This window comes from Ursus americanus, chromosome 6, assembly GCF_024610735.1.
Source record: "Ursus americanus isolate L20-20 chromosome 6, mUrsAme1.1.p, whole genome shotgun sequence".
NCBI classification, from domain to species: domain Eukaryota; kingdom Metazoa; phylum Chordata; class Mammalia; order Carnivora; family Ursidae; genus Ursus; species Ursus americanus.
The window spans coordinates 61065877-61082536 of NC_142132.1; the positions used below are offsets into that span (position 1 = coordinate 61065877).

At 36.5% G+C, this 16660-nt stretch overlaps 1 protein-coding gene across 2 annotated transcripts in view; it reads right to left on the reverse strand.

Annotated features, from left to right (window-relative positions):
- Positions 1-819: 819 nt before the first annotated feature.
- ZNF365 (zinc finger protein 365) overlaps positions 820-16660 on the reverse strand; it is a 47125-nt gene continuing 31284 nt past the window's right edge. The window contains exons 4-5 of one of the 2 annotated variants that reach the window (XR_015724842.1): positions 4043-4378; positions 820-3539 (exon numbers count right to left, since the gene is read on the reverse strand). Coding sequence is in view for 1 of the 2 variants with exons in the window: in XM_087863082.1 (XP_087719208.1) it covers positions 4238-4378 (141 nt within the window). In the remaining variant the exon portion in view is untranslated. Of the gene's footprint in view, positions 4379-16660 lie in introns of both variants that reach the window. The other variant, XM_087863082.1, reaches the window with a different exon arrangement.

Below are 16660 nucleotides of genomic sequence, written 5' to 3' on the forward strand. Positions count from 1 at the left end.
GGCAAGTAACCGTCATAGAGTCAAAATGAAAACCTGTTATGACATGATTGTTTTGACTTGCATTTCTTCAGTTATAACAAACTCAAGCATCTTTTTATTCATTCACTCATTTCTTCCACAAATACATTGAATTTCTACTAGGTGTCAGCACCAGTCTGTGTGAGGGATATAGCAGTGAGCACAAGAAACAAAATTCCCTGACCTCATGGGCCTTGGCTTCTAGTGAAGAGCAATGAACAATAAGCAAAGAAATAAGAAAATAGAGAGTGTGCCCAATGGTGATCAGTGTAATAAAGAAATATAAGTCAGGAAAGGAGAATAGAATATGCTGGCAATTGAGGGTGCAATTTTAAATAGGGGAGGTCTCATAAGAAAGTGACATTTCAGCAGAAGCTTCACAGGTAAGGGTGTGAGCCAAAAGGAAATTTGTCAAAAGAGCAATTTAGGCAGAAGAAACAGTGAGCATAAAGGCCTTTGGTTGGACCATATCTGATTCCCTCTTTTCAAATATTTATTGAGAATTCATCGTTAGTACTCTGGGAACCACCTGCTCATATGCATTTTTCTTTTAGGTTGCCACTCTTGTTGAAATCTAAGAGTTCTTTGCATATTAAAGAAATTGGCCCTTTTTATGGCTGAATAATATTCCTCTGTGTGTGTGTGTGTGTGTGTGTGTGTGTGTGTGTGTGTGTGTGCTATATCTTCTTTATCCATTCATTCACTGATGGAATTAAAAGGAAAAAAAAAAGAAAAGAAAAAAAGAAATTGGCCCTTGCATAGCATATATATTACAAATATTTTCCTGATTTATGTGTGTAAGTATATTGCCACATATTTACCATATGTGAGTGTGTGTCATGTTTAGACACAATTGCTGTTCAGAAGTATTAAATTTTATGCAATAAAATGTATCAACCTTTTCTTTATTGCTTCTAGGTTTTGTGTTTTATTTAGAAAGTTCATCCCCACTCCAAGGATAAAGCAAAATTTAGTCTTTTTTTTTTTTTCGTCTTGCAATTTTATGGTTGAACGAAAAAGACATTTAGAACTTGGATCCTCTGGAACTTATAATGTAATAAATACAATAGGGCTTACTGTTTACAAAACAAAGCACTCTTGAAATTGAAAAACTTCCAAGATCCAGGGGCACCTGAGTGGCTCAGTCATTTAAGCGTCTGCCTTTGGCTCAGGTCATGATTCCGGGGTCCTGGGATCGGGCCGGCATGGGGCTCCCTGTTTAGTGGGGAGTCTGCTTCTCCCTTTCCCTCTGCTCCTCCCCTCAGCTCATGCTCCGTCTCTCTCTCTCCCTCTCAAGTAAAGAAATGAAATCTTTAACAAAATAAAAATAAATTTAAAAAGTAAAAAAACTTTGAATATCCAAAAAAAATGGATTTCTGAATGTGATATAGTAGACAGGGTTGTGTTGAAATTAACTGGGAAAGATCCCAGTAAATTTGTCACTCTCCAATGCCACCAGCCACCCTCTAGAGTCTCATTTCCCAGAGTGCTTCTGTGGCACGCGAGTGCTACAAGATGACTACAGGTATTCAGCCAGAAAAAACAAAAAAAAATTCCATGTTAAAATAAGTTCGGAAATTTTGGAATATTATTTTTTAACTCTAGGACAATCGAGATCCTTTAATAGATTAATATCACGGAGAGTCTCCAACTGGAGGGCTTTTGTGTCATAATGCAGCTTGGGAACCAGCATTCTCAGAAATACCTAGAGAGACTTTTTATAACAAAGACTGTTCAACCTCATGCCTGTCCCATTGCATCAGAATGAGCGAGGATAACATGCGGCGGTTTTTTTAAGCTCCCACTGGTGTTTTGGAATCAGTATCCAGAGCGGACAGAGGTTCCGCTAGAGAATTAGCCCTACAGAAAATTATTTGAATGACTATTTTCTCAATTATCCCAAGGATAGGACATAGCTAGCTCTGTTCTTAATGCATAAGAGGGAAATTAATTCATTGCGTCTAATAAATTCCTGAGGGCATTATGATTTAATTCTTTCCCAAAACCCAGGTTAAAAAGAGCTGGTCTCCAAATTCATGTAATAGCTACAATAGAGCTATGTATATGGATCCTGCGGGGAGAAACAAATTGCCCCCCTTCTATCTTACCACCTCATATCCCTTACAAACAGCACTAAACCAAACTAAATGTTGAATCTGGGAGCAAAGATGGGCAAGAGGACCAAAATGACACTAAGGTCCGTCGGACCAGCACACTCACTTGTGGCTGCTCAAATTAATAGGGTTCTCAGAAATTTGGCCTGATCAATCACCTTTTGTTCTCTCTACACATAATAATGTTTGATATGGTCTGTTATAAGAGCTCATTAATAACACAGAGTCATTTGTAATAAGATCTAAATTTTTCTTTTATTCTAACCTCATGCCTTTATCTTGTTTACGATGATTTCCTCCACCAGCGCCTCAAAAGGAAGTATCATATACTTTAGGCTCCATGAACTTTAATGCATTGTGCAAAACTAGGTACATTCAATTTTGAAATTAAGAATGATTTTAATAATCTGTGTAACCTAATGTGTAAACATAGTGCCAAATATATCATGCTTATTATTATAATTATTTCTCTTTCTAAATCAATTGGTTTGTAAGCGCAAAGAGTGCATTTCATTATATCCTAATTGGATTCACAGAGCTGTGATCTCCTTGTAACCCTAATCCCTATTACAAAATGGAAAAATCATCATTAAATTTGATTTATACACTCCTTTTGGGTAGTGTCACCTACATTACCCTCATGGCAAGAATTTTCTATTAAAAATCTCTCTCTGAACTAAGAATTCTAGTCATTTAGAATAACTGAGTTGAGCACATCGTATGTCCCAGTCAGTATAAAAATTTAACACTCTCATTCCCGGCTATCAAAACTAATACTCAGTCAAAGCCTGAATTGCTGAAAACCACAATTACCAAAGCAGGTTCTGAAAAGCATTACTCCTATGAAGTGCCCTGTGAAGAAGGGGTTTTAGGGGCAAATAAGTTTAGGTAATGTTGAAATTCACAATATATCTTAGTATCGTATCTCCTTCAGAGTTCCTACAGGTTTTTCTTAAGTTTCTATTCAAATTTTTCCAAACTCACTAGATCAGAAATTTTTCTTATGTGTCTTATTTAGTGACATCCTACAGAACAGTTTGGAAATTGCTGAGCTGGACTACCCTTCATGGGAACATCTATTATACATGCTGGTTCTCACCACAAATTCACTTAACATTACAATGAACCCCTTCTTAGCTGGTGCCGACATACTGTGTGAAATCATCCACTACGCAGGGCCAGATACTTCCTTCTTCGGACAAGTCATAGGGAAATCTTCAGGAAACCAGAAGGCCTGCTGGATCTCAATCTCACAGACAGTTCTTTCTCATTCCCGTAATTATGGAGTATCTGTGAACTCAGTTTTATGTTTGGTGGATGTGTCCAACTCACGATGGACAACCTAGGTTGTGTGGTCACGTGGTGACCTGTTTCAGCATTCGGTCTTCACCAGGACTGAGCGGAACACTAAGAATTATTTGAGAAATAAAGAATAAATATTTTCAGAAGAGGGTATGACTTTGCTCTAAAATCCTCCGGATCTGCACTGTGATTATCTTATGGGGTTTCTCAAAGCTCCACACAGTATCTCTAGCTGCCGGTTTGCCTGGGCATAAGGCTCAAATAGCAGAGCAGTGTGCACTGTGGCGAAGACCAGCGGGACCCAGTCAAACCTGCAAACTGGCAGGTCGTCACCTGGTAAATAGGTCAAAGCAGTACATTTAAATGTGGTGTATGCTGCCTTTAAAATCTAAAGAAACCCACCAAATGCTGTGCCTTCCTAGTGATAATGGTATGAAGTACAGCAATTTGTCTTCCATTTTTGGGGAACTATCACATTTCCCAGACCACTCAACCCCTAGAAATGTCACCAAGAAGACATGCCTTGATTTTTTGCGTGGTGTTTCTCCCACCTCCAGTACTCAAGTATTTTACCAAGGCGTCTAAAGCGCTGGTTACTTCCTACTCACCTGGTCCGATCAGTGTGAGTCATCATATCACAGACTGACACGCAGTCCTGTAGAAAATGGTGACAGTCTTGGTCTCTGTGGGCCAGATTATTGCCCCAAACTGGAATGTTGACACAGCTCTGAATGAAAATGATGAAGGTATACTGCTGTCCCTGGCAGATCAAAGCAAACTGCTTTTGATGGTTTTTGCTGTTGTTATTCAGAAGCAGGGGGAGCATTATCCGCATCAGTGACTTGAGTCCCAGCTATTATTCCAGCAAGGAGTCCACACCTGTAATAGCTGCAGTTGTAATTGCAGTCATCTGCTGCTGTCATTATTCCAGACTCATCTGTATTCTGTATGGACCAAACAGATGAGTTAACATTGATGTGAAATGAATCAATAGCCCTGTAGCTTTCAAGAGTTTGATGGTGGCCCTGATCCTTGCAATTACTTCAGGGATGCAGTATTAATCGCTGTTTATTATTTGGGAGAAGCAAATAATAGACAAGGACTTCCTCTTGGTCTTTCCTATTATAAAAGTCTTTACTCCAGGGGCTAGGATGCCATTGTGGGGGTATTGTCCGTAGCTAATTAAGTCTACTTCAACCGTGCTTTTAGAGATTAACATGGTAGGGTTTTGCAGACCTCTCTGGCCAACTGTGATATGAACTTAGGTTAATTTTCCATTTTCTACTTAAACTTCAAAGTCCCCGCTCTAACTAATGGACCGTAGGAGCATTTAGGGTCCTTATGGATTTGCATTGGTTCACAGCCAGTAAAAAACAATTTCTGAAGATTTTGGGTATTTTACCTTATGTACTGTGACTCATGCTGGTAAATGGCCATAGATTCCTTTGGGAAAGGCTAGGTAACAGATTTACAGTCCATAATTGTGCCAACGTTATAAGATCCTTCATCAAGTTGAAAGCCCTCCATTCACAGGACCCTGTGAACGGGCTCACGTTGGAAAATGTGGATGAGACTATGACTGTCGATGACTTAGGTCTCTTGTTATCAAACAAATGGCTACCTATGTATTTCAGTCCAAGGTACATCAGAATAAATCAGGTATTCCCCAAGATGTCTGTGGGTAAAACTAGTCTGAATACTGCTCTCGTCCTACCACTCCCCACGGTAACCACATCTACTTTGTCTCTGAAAATTAAGTGCTGCCGCTCCACTGCTCCTGCTTCAGGATCCCCTCATCCTCACTACAATTAAAGAGTAGAGCCGTTTTCAGTTATAGCGTTTCCCACCATTATCTCTGAATTGCTGAGAGCAGCTATGGCAAAGCTTTCCAAGGATCCTTACTCTTTTTTCTCATTGCCTTGCTTACGAAGGTTTCAAAAGCCCTTCTGAGAGAATATAGTGAAAGAGTGGGGAGCAGGACACACGTGATATAGCCTCTCCAATATTCTATCCTCCTAAGCCTTTAGATTCATACCTCTATGTTATATCAAGAACGTCCTAGCAACTCAACTTCGTTTAATGTAGTTTGCCACTGATTTTAACTAAAAGCCATTCTCAGTTGCTTAAGTGAACACAATGAATCTAGAATTTCTGGTAAGTACCTCAAGGAAAATGTTGGCCTGTTCCTAACTGGTCTAGTATGCCTGTCAACCATTCTCACACATATACTCCAAGTTTCTGCCAGTATAAATCAGCCACATCAATCATCACACAATTCTTTTGGCATTTAAGCTGTCCCCTATTGGTTAGACTTTGCAGTTGTTCCCCTGTAGCATGTTGGTTGCCAATCTAGAGACAGCGTGGGGTAGGGATGGGTCTTAAGAAAGATCAGCAACCCCTTCCAAAGTAATTGCCGAAGGTAAAGTTGTAATAGAATTGTCAAGCAAGGGGAAATCAGAAAAGCAGGAAGGCTTAGTGGGATTTGAGGGATTTACTTAAGCAAATTTCCCTATTCCAATTCTCAGGGTCTCCATCAATGCTAAAATTTTTGTAAAAGATATCTATACTTATACTATCACTCAGCAATATGCAAAATCAAACTTTAATTATAGTTTTAAGATAATACCACAATTATAAGAAATAATGTATTTTTAGGACAATCATAATTATGATTTTTCAACCATGTCTAAATGTAAGAATTTAAAACCCTGGGTTTGTAAGTTCAGTTAAAATTTGCACTAGCCCTTTTCATTATTCATACCTTAGCAATCAATTATAACAGCCACTTGGTTTCCCAAAGACTTCCTCTCAAATAAACATTTCATTCCAAGTAAAAATAAATGAAATAGATAAATACATATTTTGTCAGTGAATATCATGAATTATCACTATCAGCTATCAATGTCCTTAACCCTAAGTAGGCTGCATTTCCATCTTTGAGAGTTTGTTTCCTGGAACAGCTTCTGGTACAAAATGCTTTCTCAATAAGTTTTCAGTAAGAAAAACAGAAACCACTCTAGAAGGGATTAAGTGCTTATAAGACCTAATTAGGAAATTAGGCTTTTATAAAACCATTGGAAGGGACAGAAGACAGAAAGTCAAAGAAGGCCATCACTTGTTTTCAAGTTCACTGCCAATTTTCAGGGAATCAAGATATTTCTTCTCCCCTCCAGGCCAAGAACTCAAAAAGCTGCCAGAGGCAGAAAAGATTGCCAAGTATTCTATTTGCTTTCCTTTATTTCTTGCTTCCTTGCCGTTATGTGGGCACCATTGAAATGTGAGAATTTAGGTGCATCATTTCTGGGTTAGGAAAGAGAAAATCCCACATGTAACTCTCTAGTCTCTTCACTTCTGTGACATGATTATCTAGGATACAAGTTTCAGTGTGTGCAGTTCCAAAGATGCTGAAAGCTCCATCAGCATGGATGCCTAAATGACTGTGGAGCAAAGTACCCTATCAACCCATGGTGAATGTCAGATGTTCAAATGAAAAAAAAATCTTTTTTGTGTTAAGCAATTAGATTTCAGGGTTAATTTTTTAAATTGAAATTCAATTAGTCAACATATAGTACATTAGTTTCAGATGTAGAGTTCAATAATTCATCAGTTGAGTATAACACCCAGTCTCATCACATCACATTCCCTCTTTACTGCCCATCTTCCCACCCACCTCCCCTCCAGCAGCTCTGTTTTGTTTCCTATAGTTAAGAGTCTCTCATGGTTTGTCTCCCTCTCTGATTACTTCCCATTCAGTTTCCCCTCCCTTCCCTTACAATCCTCTGCACTGTTTCTTATATTCCACATATGAGTGAAACCATTATAATTGTCTTTCTCTGATTGACTTATGTCCCTCAGCATAATACCCTCCAGTTCCATCCACATCGATGTAAATTGTAAGTATTCGCCCTTTCTGATGGCTGAGTAATATTACATTGTATATATGAAACATATCTTCTTTATCCATTCATCTGTCAATGGACATCTCAGCTCTTTCCATAGTTTGGCTATTGTGGACATTGCTGTTGTAAACATTGGGGTTCAGGTGCCCATTCAGGTAATTACATTTGTACCTTTGGGGTAAATACCTAGTAGTGCAATTGCTGGGTCATAGGGTAGCTCCATTTTTAACTTTTTGAGGAACCTCCATATTGTTTTCCAGAGTGGCTGTACCAGCTTGCATTCCCACCAACAGTTTAAGAGGGTTCCCCTTTCTCTGCATCCAAGCCAACATTTATTGTTTTGATTTCAGGGTTAATTTATTGCTGAAGAATAATCCTGGGTATGCTGACTAATACAGATGCTAGTGGTCACAGCTGCCTACAGCACTGAAGTAACAGGTGGCAGGTAATCTGGAGGTTGCTGCAAAATTTCATAGCTGCTGAAACTAATGTATGTGCCTGTTGTTGCAAAAAGAATAACAGCCTCTGCTTCCCTCTGCCTTCCAAACTGTGTATGAGTACCTCTCATTGGCAGAAATAAATTGGGACTCAACTGGCAGGAAATTCTGGGAAATAGTTTCAAGGCTTCTCGTCCCTACTATTTGGGGATACAAAGAAAATAGTCAAGATGGTGCTGAGTACTAACAGACAATCTGAAAGAATATATAGAGACAAAAACAGTAACTTAAAGATATGACCGTAAAACAAGAAATGATAAACAATGACAAAGATTGTCAATAAAAGAAAAACAAAATATGGAGAAATTTAAAAACATAAGAATTGAAATGGAAAACTCATGGCTAGATGAAATGACAGATTAGATATAGCTAAAAGAATCATTATTGAATGGGAAGAGAGTGCAAAAACTATATCAAAATTCAACTCAGAGAGACAAAGTCATTGAATATGTGAAGGACTAATGAGAAGGACTAATACATGTTCTCTCGAGTTTCCAGAAGTAGATAAGTTAGAAAAGAAAATCAATCCTAAAAATAGTATTTGTCGAGACTTGCCTGATGTCTCAATTGTTGAAAGAACCCAGTTGAAAGAACCCAGTTCTCAAATTCCAGAAGCCCAATTAACCCCCAAACTATAAAATACAAGGAAATCCATAAGTAGCCCACTGTGGTAAAATTTCAGAACACTATACCAAAAACAAACAAAAAAGATCTTAAAAACAGAGAGAAAAGAAAGATCACCTACCAACGAAGGAAAAATAGAGTGACAACTGACTTCTGAACAGTAACAATGTAAATAAGAAGAGAATGGAATAATATTTTCAATGTGCAGAGAGAAAAGAACTATCAACTTAGTATTCCGTATGCAATGAAACTCCCATGAATGAGAAAGAATAAAGTGATTTAGATAAACAAAAACTGAGTTAAATACAGAATGGGAATAGATTGGACAACCTCCAAACAAATAGTAGAGAGAATAGAATAAGAAAAACTCAATCCCAAATGAAAGGCAAAAAGAGGGAAGAATTTTAAAGCAAGACAAATAGAAATTACATTAAAAGATGGGGGAATTAATATAGATGTATAAGTCATCATATCATTATAAATAGTTTAAACTCTCAAATCAAAAAGTAAGTAATCAGACCAGAAAAAAATTCAGTTATATGTTATATGGGTAAAGACATACCCAAAACTTAACAACAAGAAAGACAGAAAGTAATAGGATAGAAAGAGGGGGTGCCTGGGTGGCTCAGCCGTTAAGCATCTGCCTTTGGCTCAGATCATGATTCCAGGTTCCTGGGATCGAGCCCCACATTGGGCTCCCTGCTTGGTGGGAAGCCTGCTTCTCCTTCTCACACTCCCCTTGCTTGTGTTCCCTCTCTCACTGTCTCTCTCTGTCAAATAAATAAATAAATAAGATCTTTAAAAAAAAAAAAAAGAAAGAAAGAAAGAGAACCAAGCAAATATCAACCAAAATTAGTTGCTGTTGCTCTATAAACATCAGATAAAATTGACTTTAAGGCAAAAAAACTTTAACAGAGGGGTGCCTGGGTGGCTCAGTCATTAAGCATCTGTCTTTGGCTCAGGGCGTGATCCCGGGGTTCTGGGATCGAGCCCCACATCAGGCTCTTCCACTGGGAGCCTGCTTCTTCTTCTCCCACTCCCCCTGCTTGTGTTCCCTCTCTCGCTGGCTGTCTCTCTCTCTGTCAAATAAATAAAATCTTTAAAAAAAAAAAAAAAACTTTAACAGAGATGAGAAGGACCACTATGTAACAATAAAAGAATCAAGTCTTCAGGAAGGCACAAAATGCCCAATTTTTTGTACCTAATAGTACAGCCTAAAATAAATATAAAGTAGACATTGACAGAACTAATAGGTGAAGTTGATACACTCAACGTTATAGTAAGTGATTTTAGCACAGTTTTTTCAATGGTTGCTAGATCACAGGTGAAGTAAATTCAGTAGGGATATAGATAATATAATGAATAGTCAAATTAACTTAATTTTATATGTATATGATATAATAGGTATATCATTACAGCCAACATTAGGAAAAAAATATATATCTTATATCTATCTATCTATCTATCAATCAAGTATATATAAATACTGATCATGTAACAGGCCATAAAGCTATAGCACCAAAAACTTCCAAAGGACTGGTGTCACAGCACCACATAGTCTAACTGGTATGTAACAAATTCACAACTAATAACAAGACATTAACTAGGGGGAAAAATCCTTTCAATTGGAAATTTTAAAAATACACTTTCAAGTACTTAGGGGTCAAAAAGAAAACATAATAAAATAAGAAAATACTTAGAATTGAAAATTATAAAAACATTTCACACTGAAACTTGTGGGATATCACTAAGGAGGTACTAAAAGGGAAAACTGTAGTCTTCAATGCTTATGTTAGAAAAGAAGAAAACGTAAAACAATGAACTAAATTTCCAATTGAAGAAATTAGAAAAGCAATAACAGAAGAAATTCAAATAGAAGATAAAACATAACAAAAGTAAAATTAATGAAATATAAAAAGAAAAAGAGCAGTAGGAAGAAACAACAAAGGCAAGACTTTATTCATTGAAAAAATTAATAAAACAATAAACTTCTGGCAAGATTAACCAAGGACAAAAGAGAGAAGAGAAAGATAAACAAGTTATTTTGAGAAACTTGAAAACTTAATTAAATGGATAAATTAGTAGGGAAAAAATGCAGTATAACAGAATTGACAAAAGTCAAGAAGTAATCCTATGAATAATCCTATGACTCATACAAAATTGTATCAGCAGTTTAAAATCTTCTCATCAAAAAAAATTAAAAAACAAAGCCCCAGGTGGTTTTATAGGCACATTCTAACAAATATTTATTATGAATTAATCTCAAATTTGCATAAACTGTTCTGAAAAATAGTAAATCCAAATCTAGCTTTGATATCCAAATAAGACAATGTCAACATAAGAAAGGAAAATTACAGGCCAATCAATCTCCACTTAAATGCAATAAAGCATATAAACATAATATATACTGACCACATAGGATTTATTCCAGGAACTCAGGTTTAGTTAATATTATAACATAACATAATATAACCTACTATACTTCTCTACATTAAGAGGTTAAAGCAGAAAAACAGAATAAAATAAATCTCATTAGGTATAAAAGAAAACATCCCTCCAAATTTATATGCATTTGTGGTATACATAACTAAAAAGAAAATCTCTTAGCAACCAAAACTTGAAAAAAAACTATAATAACCTGGAATGGGTATATACCTAAAACCTATAGCAATTATCATACTCAATAATAAAACATTAATATATGAGGGTATCTCCATGACCTTGAGTAGGAAAAGAAACAAAAATGTACCAAGCATAAGACTATCAAAAAATGACTAAATTAACACCTTGACCTTCTGCTCAAACACACACACACACACACACCCCAAACAAACAAAAAACTGTGAGGAAATTAGAGAAGATAAAGATCTTCTACAGGTTAATTTTAAAAAGAGAGAAAGAGAAAGAAAGCTAATTCAATAGAAAGTAGGCAATTAACATCTAAAAAGTCTCAACCTAACTTGTAACCGTGGAATGTAAATTCAAACACAAATGAAGTCCGAATACACATCCGACAAAATGCCCCAAATTAAAAAGACTGACAATGCACAGTACTGACAAGAAGGTGGGTAAGAGCAACACTCATACAGTTGGGGTGATGATAAACTAGTAAACTACTTCAGAAAACAATTTGTAAGTACCCAGCAAAGTTAAATGTGTGTTTCGTAACACAGCGATTCCACGCACGCGAGTGTGTGCTAGAGAAATTCTTGTGTATTTGCACCTAGAAAATGTATAAGAATGTTCATGTCAACATTGTCAGTGGTAAAGTTAATACGTATATCCGAACCCACAAAATGGAGACCAAGCCAGTGCCCCAGTCCACCTCACAGATCTAAACCTGACTCAGCCTGCATTTACCAGAAACACCTCACTGTCAAGGATACCTAACATACAGGCACCACCATCCTCCAACTCAGCTTTAGCTAGCTTACCTTACTTTAGAAAAGGACGTGCTAGCCTTAGAAGGAAATCCCCAACTTCCTAACCTGCCACGACCTCTTTCTGCATCACCACTTCTAATGCTTTATAAAACTCACTTTTGCCCCAAATCCTTGAGGGATGAGTGCTCCACTCCCTGTGAGGCACTGGACCTCCCACCCCCCAAATTGTCTTCTCTTGAATAAAGGGCATAAAACTCATTACTAAATTGTATTATTTTGTCATTTGACACCAGTTAGAGCAAAGACTAAAATCAATCCAAATACCCATCAACGGTAGATGGATTTTTAAAAAAATAATTGCAATGCACTCATATAATAGAACACCTTACAACAATGAGACTGAGTGAAATGCAGGTAATAAGTACGAATAACAAAGAAATATTAAGAAAAAAAGAAAATCACAAATGATACATACAGTAAAATAAAATTTTTAAAAATTTCTGAAACAAAACTAAAGAAAGTACTGTTTGCAGAGACTTAAAAATTCCTTATAAAGGTTCTATATCTTAAACTAGGTAGGGATAGGGGGGTGTTCATTTTATTATTTTTTTTAAAATATGCCCATATATTATATATACTCTCTCGTATATATAATGTAGTTCACATTTTTCATGTAAAAACAGATCTATTTGTTTTTGTTATTTCCAGTTGTTGAAGCAGTGTTTCTTTAAATAATTGCTAAAATTTATTGAGCTCTCACTATTTACCTGAAGTTGTACTAAGCTCTTTATGTGGATTATCTATATTAATCCTCACAGCAAGTCCTTGAGGTAAGAACTATTACGACATGCACTTTATATGCATGCAAATGGAAGCTTAGAGATGTGATTTGCCCAAGGTAACAAAAGTAGTAAACAGTAGATCTAATACTAATCTGACTATATAGCCTAAACCAGAACCAGTATACACCATCTTTAAAAATGACACAGTCCTGAGATTGTTCATGAACCCTGTGTTACGCAATCTTTGCGAATAGACTGTATCAAAGCAGAATGCGTATATTTGCTGTTGGCTTTCCTCCCATAAGAAACATTGACCAGAGTTGAGTCTTTCAGTGTTATATTCAAGTATCATCCCCAAAATGTAGACCACTTAAAATCATTCTTGACTGTAATCATATTGGATTCTACTTTTTTATTCTTTTAGTTATTTGTGCATTTCTGTCATTGTTTTCAATTTTTATACATTTAAATCAATTTTCATTGTGTAAAACATTGATTTGATTCCAAAATCAAAATCATAAAACAAAGTAATTCAGGGAAGTCTTAGTTGTATCCCTGTCACCTCTTTCCTGTCTCTCCCTCCCTTTAAAAGGAAAACTAATTTTTATTAGTTTTTAGTTTATCTTTCCATTGTGTCCTTTTACAGATATTTCCTGTGGCGCCTGGGTGGCTTAGTCAGTTAAGTATCCAACTCTTGATCTCAGCTAAGGCTTTGATCTCAGGGTTGTGAGTTCAAGCCGCACTGCGCACAGAGCTTACTTAAACAATAAGGATGACAACAAAAATTCATATTTCTTATTCTTCCCTTTCCCTTTTTGTGTAAGGTTGGCAGACAATACACAATATACACACAGATTCTGATTTAGGTATTTTTTAATATACTGATGCATGCTAAGAGGAAAGTAAGGTTCTAAAGAAAAGTAAATTTGTTACTTGTTTTCAAGGAGGTCCAATTTTAAGAAAAATTAAGAAGCTCAGGCTGTAGTTCTTTCTCTGCTACTAACTCTTCACATGATTCTTGGAAAATCACACAATCAATCCATGTCTCAGTTTCCCCAAGTATAAAAAAGAAAGGAAACTAAAGGTTCTAGAGCCCTATCCATCTCCAACAAAAAATGCCACAATGCCTGAGTTGGGGATGATGAAGCATATCAATCTTGAGTTAGACAGTGCAGGGGTTCAGAATGTCACCCCAAAAATATGCTCCTTTGTCATACTGATTATTTTGGATTAAAGGTACCTGAGAAACAGCCAATGCAAAAAGGATACTCTGATTTTCCTCTAGCCTCCTGAAAGCAGGAGATTAATCTGCCATGTAAAGCTACCCTCTGTACCCAAGAAGGTAGAAGGCATCTTTATCACCAGACAGGGAATTTAGGGTTAATAGGCTATATGAGCAAATCTTGTTACTTCTTCACCGTTTTATTACCTCCTAGCCCAAACTTCTTCATTTTGTCAATTCTTCACAAGTTTATTGTTTTTGTCTAAAAGGTATCAAAGCTTCCTGCTTTTGGTCACTTCTTTGAGTCTTGTATCTCTGTGAGACTCCCCTACATACATATGTAATTAAAATTGTTTTTCTCTAGTTAATCTGTCTTTTGTTATGGGGAGGGGGGGAAGCTGCACAGTCAAGAACCTAGAAAGGTAGAGGAAAAAACATTTTTCCTCCTCTGCAATAGATCTGACAACTATTAGCAATGCCTCAATGTTTTTATTATGATGAGCCGATTTTCATTTTTTCTCACTTTCCACGCCAATCCTTCAGAAGTAAAGTCTGTAGAAAAGAACTTTAGTTGACTCAAACATGGCATTCACAAAAAAATGAGAATGGACATTTTGTTCATGTTTAGGGCAGTTTCTATTTACGAAAGACTATTGAATGCTTTATCCACTGAAATCATTACCGGTATGTTTAAAAATGGCTACTAGGGCACAAAGTACTAAAATAATCCACTCTAAGCACTTCAGACAGGATGCCCAGTAATAACCAGCATTAGGCTGATTATGAATAAACATTATAATGACGCAAAATAAGGAGAAAGATAGTGTGTTTAGCTTAAGTAGATTCAAGGAGTTGATGACCAATGCTGGAAATTTTTAGGAGAAATGTAAGTGGTCATTTGGTAAACAAAGTAAGTACATTTTTGTGGTTGATTCTCTTTAATAGAAATACATACTTTAATATTGTTTCCAATAACTCTTCTGTGAACAAAATAGGTCTATTAGATCTCAAATCTGAAATTCTCTGGGTTACTGAACTACAGAAGGACCTTGCCTTCAAGGGTTTTTATAATTGGTTTGGAGAAACACATCAAATCACAGTAATAACCTCATGCTGTATGATTGCATATCTACTCAACTTCCTTTTCTCTCTCTCTTTCCCTCTGTCTCATAAGATTTCTATGTGAGTAGAAAAAGTTTATATTGAGCTGTAAGTTGTCACCTAATATTTTAGGATCTATAGCTTTTCAAAAATCTTTAATCCATTATTATTCCTATTTTCTGTCATCAAGAAATTGGAAGTAATAGGTTCTCTCCTCAAGATACCAGACATGTGTTTTTCGATTCCGTATTAGGAAAACATGGGAATATTTCAGATAAAAATAATTCTTCAGAGAATGAATACCTAGAGAAAATGCTTCCCTTCTTTCATTAGGAGAACATTACTCGATTAGAAATGATCATTCTTCCACCAAAAGTTATTTCTTGCTTCAGCTCACTCTGTGTTCAGCGTATGCTGATATAGGTTCGTAATAGTTTTCTTTTTTTTTTTTTCTGGTAATATTCCATTTGATCAGGTGGAAGCCTAAGCCACTTGACCTGTTTTGGGAACCTGTGCTAGAGGGATGAAATATTTGCACTGCTCGGACCTCAGAGTAATCCAAGAAAGAATCTGGAGTGAAACCAAAACAAAAAACCAGAGAAATCATGTGATCAAAATGTCAATTCAAAAGGCAAGAAAAGAACATCCTGTCCTGAGGAGAATGGAGTAGTATGAGGCTGACCAATGTTTCCTTCAAGAACAACTACAAATACCGTATAACATATAGATTCACTCATTTAAAGAGATCAGACAGTTGCTGAATTGAAGAAGACAAGAATGACTAAATTTCTCAAGAGGAGAGAACTTCAGATCTCTGGCAACCTGCAGCCACTTTTTCCTTTGGGACATATGCAGATTCCAAGAGATTGGCAATCTGGGGTTTTTCCCAGACAGCTGCGGGAAAGAAAAGCCAGCAGAGATTTTAAAGGTCTTGTGGGGCTGTAGAGATGCAATGAAAGGCTTGAGGGACCTCAAACACACAGTCTCTCAAGACATGTGCTATTTTCTGAGGCTATGAGGGCAGGTTATTAAAAAGCTAATCATAAAACCTCTGAAACACAAAGTAACATTTTTTCCCATGGACTTTTGGTGCTGGGGAAACAGAGTAGACTCTAGGACTTGGAAGCTAAGCCCAAACCTCTGAAAATCAGAGGGAAGTTCTCCACTGTTCCATAATGCTGAAGAGACAAAGATCAGATCCTGCTAGGAATAGGGAGGCCAGTGAACATACCACCGTGCATTCAATTGAAAACCCTGAAGGACAACACCTCAGTAACAAATCAGAGCCATACTAAATCTTACCAAAACTAAAAGTCAGTCTCGACTCAGTTCAATGTCTGATTGGCTTAAGATAATCAGTCCCAATTTCATCCGCCTAGCAGAGGAAAAGATGAACCCACTGTGAGGGAAGAAAAAGTCATTTGGAAGTACATAATTTTTACACACAATGATCAGCATTCAGTAAAAAATTTCTAGTCATGCTGTGAGTCAGGACCATATTATGAAAACCACAGGGAAAAGCATTCAATAGAAATAGAACCACAGGTGACATAGATATTAAAGTTAGTAGAAAAAGACTTCAAAATAACTAGGATTTATACATTGAAGAATATAGAGAAAATAAACTTTAAAATGGAGAATTTTTCAGAGAATTATAATCTGTAAAAAGGATCAAAGGAAAATTTTAGAATTTTAAAATACATGTGATTATTACGTGT